General features: G+C 36.9%; 1 protein-coding gene across 4 annotated transcripts in view; it reads left to right on the top strand.

Annotated features, from left to right (window-relative positions):
* Positions 1–9,726, top strand: part of GRIP2 (glutamate receptor interacting protein 2) — a 2,580,489-nt gene that overhangs the window by 2,040,795 nt on the left and 529,968 nt on the right. For all 4 annotated transcript variants that reach the window (XM_044078606.1, XM_044078609.1, XM_044078607.1 and 1 more), the window contains one exon: positions 5,362–5,428. In XM_044078606.1, coding sequence (XP_043934541.1) covers positions 5,362–5,428 — 67 coding nt within the window. The remainder of the gene's footprint in view (positions 1–5,361; positions 5,429–9,726) is intronic.

The raw sequence follows: 9,726 nt of genomic DNA, 5'->3' as shown, positions 1-9,726 counted from the left end.
TATATATATATATATATATATATATATAGATATATATATACATATATATATATATATATATATATATATATATATATATATATACATATAAACAAGTCCAATGAGTGCCAAAGTGGAGTAAATGCCCCTTTGTAGAAAGCAAAATAAAAAATGTAGATAATTAGAAACAAAGGAAGCAAACCATGGAACCAAAACCAGAACAACATTCATTTCAAAAGATGCCAGGAATACTCTCAACGTAGTCAGATATCCTTAAAAGCATATTTTATTAGCATAGTATCCAAACAAGTAGCAGGTAAGCGCTTTTGCCAAAAGGCTTCTTCAGACCTTCATAACCAATGAATAGCAGCTGCACTTAAATGCCAGTAAAGGCGGGAAATGCATATAAAAAATGCATACATTGCATTTTAAAGTGACAATACTATAAACATCAATAAGTAGATCACAAACATACAATAAAAGCTCAGAGAAACATCTCCAAGTTGATCTAAAAACTTATATATATATAAAAAACTAATATATATATAAAAAACTTATGTATAAAAATTCCTTCTAAATACTTAAATATATACAAATATGGACAATATCAAAAAATATCAAAAAATGTTGAGGTGAATAAATAGGAACAGGGTCCACCTTGAACAGACACAAAAAATAATCACTTGTGCAATCTACGTGTCCTCAAAAAAGGTTTAATTGGAACCATAGTATTTAGACCAGGGGTCCTATCTGATCTAAGCCTCATGATCCATGTGGCTTCTCTGGTCTCAGTGTGTGTCCTAATATCCCCTCCCCTAGGTCCTGGAATAATCTGTTCTACTATGCGAAAATTAAAAACATGTATCACACCCTCTTCCATAACATGCCTCGCCAAAGCATTGGTTCTGGTGTCTGTTCTAATATTATATAAATGTTCGCGTATCCTGTCTTTCAGCATCCTATTCGTCTTACCGACGTAGAATGCTTGGCACCCTTCACAAGTGGCTAAATAAATCACATTAGTAGACAAATAAGTGCCATATACCTTGAACTCATGTATTCTATGGGAAACAGGGTGTGTAAATACATTGTCTAAATTTACAAATCTACAAAAGTTACAACTATCACATCTAAAAGTACCATAAACAGTAGATACTCTAAAGTCTATTTGGTCATTCGGATAACACAAAAGTCTCTTGAGGTTCTTTTTATTTTTGTATATAAATCTCGGGGTTTCGCCAACTATCCCCTCTAACTCAGTATCAGCTAATAGTACCCTCCAGTGTGACATAACAATATCTTTAATTGCACCTACATCAGTGGTATAAAACAATGGGTATGTTATGGTATTAACCACCTCATACATGGTGTCATTATCCATCCTCCTCACTACATCCACATCTGTATCCACAGATGAATAAGTAAAGTATGGTGCTGCACTACCATTTTGAGGGTAACTATATCTCGAGTACCTTTCAAAATATCACTAGTTGAATAACCACGTTGCATAAATCTCTCACATAATTCATCCATCTCTTTCACAAATTGTTTCCGTGGGATTGTATCTAGAGACACGTATCGCTTGTCCCTTAACTATATTACCATATACGTATCCTGGATGCATACTCAACCTATGCAGCAACACATTTTTATGACAGGCCTTCCTATAGACACCTGTATTAACCATCCCATTGGATAAACGCTCCACGAATACATCTAAAAAGGGAATCTTAACTTGAGAAAGCTCGTATGTGAACTTCAGATAGCTGGTACATGAGTTAAGTTCATGAACAAAATGGCCCAATTCCGTGGACGTACCAGTTCATAAAAGGAACAGGTCGTCCACAAACCTTCTATAGAATGGAACAAACCTTTGAAAGCATTGCATTGGAAATAGAAAAGTGTTTTCCCATTCGGCCATAAACAGGTTGGCGTAGCTATTGGCACAAGACGTGCCCATAGCTACGCCATCCTTCAGTAAATAGAATCTCCCATCAAAATAAAAAATATTGGACTCTAGAACTATTTCAAGAAACAACAGCAACAGTTCTATCTTACTATCCAACATCATCGTTTCCCTTTTGATGTAATTACTAAGCATTCTAATCACCTTAGTATTGGGAATGACTGTAAAAAGGGACTGTATGTCCAGTGTCACAAAATAGTAATCATCCCCTATCATAGTGCTCTTAAAGAAATGATTTAAATCTAGCAGAAATTCCTTAGTATCACGTAAAATAAAATTGTTAGAATCTACTAATGGTCTTAGTTCTTTCTCTATATATATAGATAGCGGTTCTGTAGACCAGCCTCTACCCGCCACAATAGGTCTTAAGGGAGGGTCATCTCTCACTTTGTGGATCTTTGGAAGTCCGTGTATAATTGGAATTAGTGGAGACTTAACATCTAAAAACTAGTATAACTCATTGTCAATAACATTGCTCTTATAAATGTCCTCTAGACTAGATTTAATGCTATATATCACAGATTCAATTTCCGCATTCTCAACACTTATATAAAAAGCATTATTAGACAACATATCATTCATCTTAGCAACATAACGCTCCATGTCCATAAGTACTATCCCACCTCCCTTATCTGCTGGTCTAATAGCTAGAGTAGGATCAGACATCAAACCATTCAGCGCCCGCCTCTGCTGATAGGATAAATTAGACCTGTACCTAGGTGTCTTCCTATTCATATTTAACTTATATAAGTCATCTTCTACTAATTTGCTGAAGGCTGTTATTAATGGATGTAGTGGAGGGGTGAAAGTGCTAGGTCTCCTAAGATTCATCGTGTCCATCATATCAGTATTCTTAAAGAAAATCTTAAGTGAAATGTTTCTAACAAATAATTTAAAATCACGTAGTGTCTCTTCATAACTACTTCTAGTGCTGGGGATAAAAGATAGACCCCTTGTCAATAGTTCCTCTTCAGCTGCAGTAAGTGTCCATGATGACAAATTAACTACTATGTGTTCATTCTCCCTTCCCACATTTTTTTGATATTCCGATTCATAGGTTGCTGGGGGGACAATTTCCTTTTCTGTCTGCCCCTGCTGGCAGACCATGTTCTCCCTTCTTTCCTCTCTAAATTTATGGTGAAAGGGTGTGTTGCACTAAACTGCAATCCTCCTTCTAAACCACTACCCCCTCTGTGGTTCACCAATTCATTACTACCCTGAGGTGTACTCCCTTTATTCACTTTCCTCCTTACTACCATTTCAGAGGGTATTTCTCTAACAGTATCTGTAGTGGCTATGATATCCCCATTGGTCCCAAGAGGATGATTATCTCTATTATTACATAGGGGCATAGAATGTTCCCCTGCAAAAGAAATCACATCAGTTGTTATTCCTATTAGATTCCCAACAGAAAAAAAGGCCTAACTACCAACAATGGTATGCAGAGAAATACCTTAACAGATGGTAAAGGAAGGAATGAACTGTCAACAATGATAAAGGAAGGAATGAACTATCAACAATGATAGTTAAGGTTTACCTACAAAATGGTAATAAAAGAGGTTAGATAAATTTTGAAGAGGGTAGGGGAGATATTGTAATTATATAAGGAAAAAAGAGAGAGGATTGGGAAAATATCCATTTACTCACTAAAACCAGAAAAGGAGCTTGAGCAATCATAATCCTGTCCGATCTGAGCTAATTCAGTGGTCAGGGGTATTATGGTTAAGGGAGAAGCTTGAGAGTTATATCCTAGAATTTGAAGAAAGTGGCCGAGTCGGAGGACTGGATCCAAACCCATTAGTTGAGGAACAAATGTAAATGACAACATCTGATCTGCTGTAAAAAGGGGTGTTATTAGTAGATCATATAAAATGCAGCATAACTATAGGAATCCATCAGAGGAGGTTAGAAAGACTGGAAAAAGAGACTGGATAAGCAATTCACAAAAAGAAAACAATTGGGGGGATATATATGGCTCCCAAATATGTGGCAAATCTAGATGATTTAGGATTTTTGCTTGGAAGTGTGTTCATAGGTATTTTTATACCCTAAGCAGACACCAAAGAATTTTTCACAGGTAGATTGCAAATGTTGGAGGTGTGATGGGGAAGAAAGAAATACTTGGGAACATATTTCTGGGAGTGTAATGAGTTAGTAGTCTTTTAAACATTCCCTATAGACTACTCTGTCAGAAATACTAGATGAGCAAATTAGTGTTTATGGAAATTATTTTTTTTAGCTCTGATACAGAATCAGAATTCCCTAGACATAGTAAGATCTTGCTGAGTTTAATTCTGGTGCCTGCCAAAAAAGCAGTTACTAGAAAATGGAAATATGGTCTTATCTAACCATGCCAGAAGTAGTGAATATAGTAACAGAGATAAAAGAACTGGAAGTGGGATGTTTAGAAAAGGGTAGGAGCAAGTTAAACAGAAAAAATGGGAATAGTGGGAACATAATGTTTTGGAGGAGGAAAGCAGGAACTGAGTGAGCTATGAAATGTTTGACAATGACTGCACAGCTAATGTTTGTAACTGAAAATATATTGGTATGGTTTGTTTTTATTTATATAAATGTATGATTGCCTATGTCATAAATGATAAAGATGTTTCATGTTAAAAAAAGGAAATATAACAGAAAAGTTTGGATGCAAGAGAACAAGAAATCAGGATACTGCCTGCAGACTTTGTCAAAGGACGGATGATGTCAGTCTCAGTGTGGTGTGCCAGAGTTGTTGCATCATGGTTATACCTGTTTAAATGTAATACTGAGAAAATGGAAAAGGTGAAGGAATCGCAGCATTAATAACTTTAATAGCCAGATGTGGAGGTGAAAAAAAGTCTGTTGCTAATATAAAATGGTTAGAACGATCCTTGCTAGAAACAGCAGGGCAGTGTCATCTATGAAATTGAGTTCCACACAAAAAGTGGGTAATATTTATCCAGAATACTCTTGGTTATTTGAAAAGCAAAAATATGTCTTGCCGCCTTATTTGTTACTTGTATAATTTGTGAGTGATTTGTATTGTTTGTGATAGTGAGTGTTAAAAATCCATTTAAAATGGCACCATATTAAATTCCAGACTTACTTGCACTTTTACATAAGTCTAATCACAGTCCAGATTTAAATATCAAAAACAGCAGGATTTTTATCAGTGATGGTATGTAGATGAAATACCTTTTAATGAATTGCTCTGGATTTTTGTACCCCAGGAGGGTATGGACACTGATATGCTACTACATAGTGCTGACTTGATTTTAAGTGATGCTCACAATGAATATTTGTATATGTGGAAGGATTGCAAATGCAGTTGTTCAAATGTACAGGAGTAAAAATGCAGATGATTCAGGGAGCAAACAAATGTTTGGTTAAAATAACATGAATGTGTGTAGTAATCTGACATTTCTTTGTTTCAGCTGGAAGTCGGAAACCTGGTGAACCACTAATTATTTCAGATATTAAAAAAGGAAGCATGGCACACAGGTATGTACTTTTCAGGCATCACTGCAGATAGATTAACAGCTGATCCACCAGAGTGGAACTGGAAGTAGAAATATACTAGAAAACTATAGCATGTTCAGCCTAAACAGCTGCATATTGTGTGTGTTTTGAGAGAGGATTGTCTATGGACATGCCATCTTTCCAAAAAAAACATGGTATGCAAGTGGCCTTGCACACATTTGATGAAAGATGACAAATTAATCCTCTCTACATTTTAATATTTAGAGTGAGTTATCCTAGAACATATTAATAAAGAAATACGTGAGTGCATGTGAAACTAAGCTGTTCAGTTTTAAGGCAATCTGTATTTGAGACGCACAGTTTTGCAGATGCCAAGTTTGGAAAAACACTGTTCAACAGATGTCACTGACATCTGCAGAACAAATACATACAAAGCTAGAGGTGTAGGGAGTTTAGGTCAGGGTCTAGTCTCATGTTGTGGGGTTGGTCAGTACTGTGTTGCTTTGGGGCTTTATAATTTGTTTTGTCCATCAGCTGTTTTTCATTCACTGCAGTTTCCCCCCTTGTTGCCTGTGATGGAAAAGGAAATTGAAAAATGTCAAGATGCAAGTTGTCTTGAGTCCCTGTTTGGGAGTTGCAACTCACAATGCATGTATAAACAAAGAATGAAAAAAAGTGCAAATTTTCTCTGAAGATAGACTACTTGAAATCTTATGAACACACTGCAGAACTTGTACAGCTGCTCTAAATAACTGTTTCAGATTAGTGATGATATGAGAGCTACTGATATAAAAAAAATACATAGAGTTGCTATACATCACCTTCCTGACATATTCAGGTTTTATCTAATCTCACAGACTTTGACTTCTGACAGATTCTTTGTTTCTCTTCAGAAGATGATTTTAGTTGGTTGGCTACTATGATTATATATAAACATAATAAATTACATATGTGCATTGTTCTTAGTGCTTGTCATTTATGGAATACAATTGTATGAAAAAAGAGGCACTAAAGGGACTCCTCATTTTGTTTGATTTGTTTGTTTTTCAGATGTTATCGTTGTTTGGACACATTAAAAGATATTGACTCTTTTTGGCACATTTCAGCAACTAGTCTTAGACACTGTTCATTTTGTTCTATATGCCAGGAGATGTTTTTTTTGTATTGATATTTATTGCTGAGCCTGGATACCTTAAGCAATATAGTCTTGATGATCTCGTCCATTCTGTTGCCTTCCCTGCTTACCTGAGGTGGTTTTGTAGTGACTGTGACATCATAGTAGTTGCACTCATGACAACAGACTGATGATTTTAGGCAATGAGAAAGGTATAGAAGCGGGTCTATATTGAATCAGCGAACAATTAAAAAAGCGAACGCTGATTCATCTACCCTATTTCAGCAAACGTTGAAAATCCCGAACACCCGGAACAGTGAATTTCTTCTCAGGGCAAGAAATTGCTGGGCTGGTTTCGGGAGTTTGCCGTTTCCTCCACTGTGGTGCGATCTCGGAGTTGGTATATTTAAGTAGGGGGGGTGTGGGGGGCAAAGCCCCCCCACATTAAATACTGTTTTAAGTTTTTTTTTTTTTTTTGAATGAATGAATAAGAGTTTGCTTATTTAATATAGATGCATAGAAGCAGGGGAAAAACACTCAGAGCAAGTCTTAGTGGAGAAATGTCATGCAGTAATATATAGATGCAGTTAAAATTAAATACCAAGAAGAATGGTAGTTGAGCATTTTATTCTACCGTTTTGAATTGTAGTTGTCATTCCCTTTTTCTTTCAAGAGTCCTTCCTATTAGTGTATGCAGATGTGCAGTATTTACTGCCCCTTTTATAATGGTGAGCTTAAAGCTGAATGAATTGTACGGAAGGGAAAAATTAATTACCATAATGTACAGTGACCCCAAAGCTAGCCGGCTCTGTGGAGAAGAAAGATTTCGGCCATTGTCCTACAGACCTTACCACTACCAGTTTGAACCCTTAGGGGGAAGCTGTAAGATACCATTAAAATTTATTCATGTAGACCCACTTTTTTACATCTTGGGTATATAAAGTGCCATATAATCTTAATTGTTGATAGGCTAATGTGTTTAGTTTTGGGGTAACTTAAGATCTGTAGATCATTATTAACCTCTCTAGATTTGCCAGATTATCTTTTTAGTTTCTTGCATTGATTGCAAGTGTTTCACCTTGCAACAGTAGTAGATCTGGGGATGCAGAAGAAAGTGTCACACCATGGTGGCACAGGACTGTAGCAGATCTGATCATACAGAAAGATGTGGCTCTGCAGAAGCAGGATATGGTATACTATTAAATGGAACAATACAGAAATACTTGGCTATATTGGGAGAAAGATGTGTATCATGGCCATGGCCCAAGACGGTTAGCAAGTGAGTGTGGTGTTATGCCACACAGACATTGTGAAAAGTACAATGGAAGGGGGCAGTTAATACAAAAATTGATGGGTCAGGCAGGTCTGCATGGACAGAATAAATTCTGTGTCACAGATCTCTGCCCACCAAGGCTAGGACTACAATGCCAGGAAATATATAGCACTTTTATTTTCTGCTTTTTAGTCTTCGAGTGTATTTTATTGCTATTAAATCTACACAAGTAACTGATTTGTCTGCAGTTAAAAGCATTCTGTATCTTTACAAATCTTTATCTGTTTAAAAACTTTCATTTGTTTTCTGTAATGCTTACTGTCTGTCCCCTCCCTCCCAATTGGTGTCTTGCTCTTATACTTGGCGGCTTTGCAGTTGCCCGCCCCTACTGTAAATCTGATCTGTGACACTCCTCCCAGTCTAGTGTCATTAGCTCATTCTACCTAATACAGAGAGAACATTTGATAAGGCCTTCTGTTTCTCCTTTTTCCCTTTCAAAAAAAAGGGAAAAAAGAAAAAAAAAATATATATATATAGAGTATATTTCAGAGCATTTATTATAACTGTAATTGCCTTAATATTGCTACAACTCAAGTGCTCTAGGTTGCACTGCATCTGAAGTGTTTGTGTGTTTTAGCTGCTTTTATGTATATATAGACTTCTCTGTTTCTTTAACTAAATAAGCTATGCAAAGTTGTTTTATTGCATTCCTGCCTGTATTTCTGAGTTTTTTTGCACTTTTAAAGTTTGTTTTTGCTTAGTTTAACTGGTAGGCTACACAGTCAAGTTTGCTAGCTGAATTAAAGCATTTACTGTGTTTCTGTACCTAATTTCTGCTACTATGTAAAAAAAAAAAAAAAAAAAAAAATCCTTGTTTCCCGCCTTTACTGAACTAGAATAGTGCAGTCTTCAGGTATTGCTGATCTCTGGGCTGTGTCATAGTTCCTGTGTTGCCCATATCCTTATTTGGATAGGGGGAATCTTCTTTGTTCACCAGTGAGAGTGGGGAGCTCTGAGTAGCCTATCTGTCCCTTGAGGAGTGGTTCCAGCCCAGTGACCTGTAGCTTATTGGCCGTTTTGGGCCATTTCCTATCTCTTCTAACCCCCTGCTTTAAAGCCAGCTTTAGCGCGCTTTTGCGCTTGAAATTTAAAGTTTGACCTGTTTGTTGCATTTATCTGTTGAGGCTACACACTCAAGTGCGCTAGCCTGTGTTACATATTTATTGCATTTTCCTGCTGTTTGTTGCAAAAAAAGAAAGAAAAACAAAGAAAAATTATCCTTGTTTCCAGCCTTTCCTGACCTCTAGAGTAGTCCAAATACAGGTGTTGCTGTATTCTGGACTTTTGGAAAGTTCCTGTGTTGCCCATTTCCTTTCTTGGATAAAGGGGGGGCTTCTTTGTTCACCAGTGGCAGTGGGGAGCTTAGAGCAGCCTATCTATCCCTGGAGGAGTGTTCCCAACACAAGAATCTGGTAGTCTATTGGCCGTTTTGGGCCAGTTTCTAGCTCTTTCAAGTTCCCCTGTATAAAACCCGCTTTGGCATGGTTTTTGCGCTTGTTACTACTCAGCCAAGCTCCTCGTGGTCCTGCAGAGTGGTGCTAGCAGCAGAGAGGCCAAAAGAGCAACTGTGCTAACCTGATAAACATGTTTTATTTCCTGCTACTACCTGGGCGACTGTCCGATCTAGCTAAACTGCAAGTATTTCTGCATTCTTGAACTGTTTTAAACTGTTTAAAGTTGTTTTTGCACCTGCACTTTTTGTTGCATTTACCTGCTGAGGCTACACACTCAAGTGCGCTAGCCTGTGTTACATATTTATTGCATTTTCCTGCTGTTTGTTGCAAAAAAGAAAAAAAAAATTATCCTTGTTTCCCGTCTTTCCTGACCTAAAGTAGTCCAAATATAGGCTTTGCTGTATTCTGGACTTTTGGA

The sequence above is a fragment of the Protopterus annectens genome, chromosome 7.part1 (genome assembly GCF_019279795.1).
Source record: "Protopterus annectens isolate FY-2018-M chromosome 7.part1, PAN1.0, whole genome shotgun sequence".
Lineage (NCBI taxonomy): Eukaryota > Metazoa > Chordata > Ceratodontiformes > Protopteridae > Protopterus > Protopterus annectens.
Note: the sequence above shows the minus strand (reverse complement) of the source record. Positions and strands in the feature narration are given on the sequence as shown.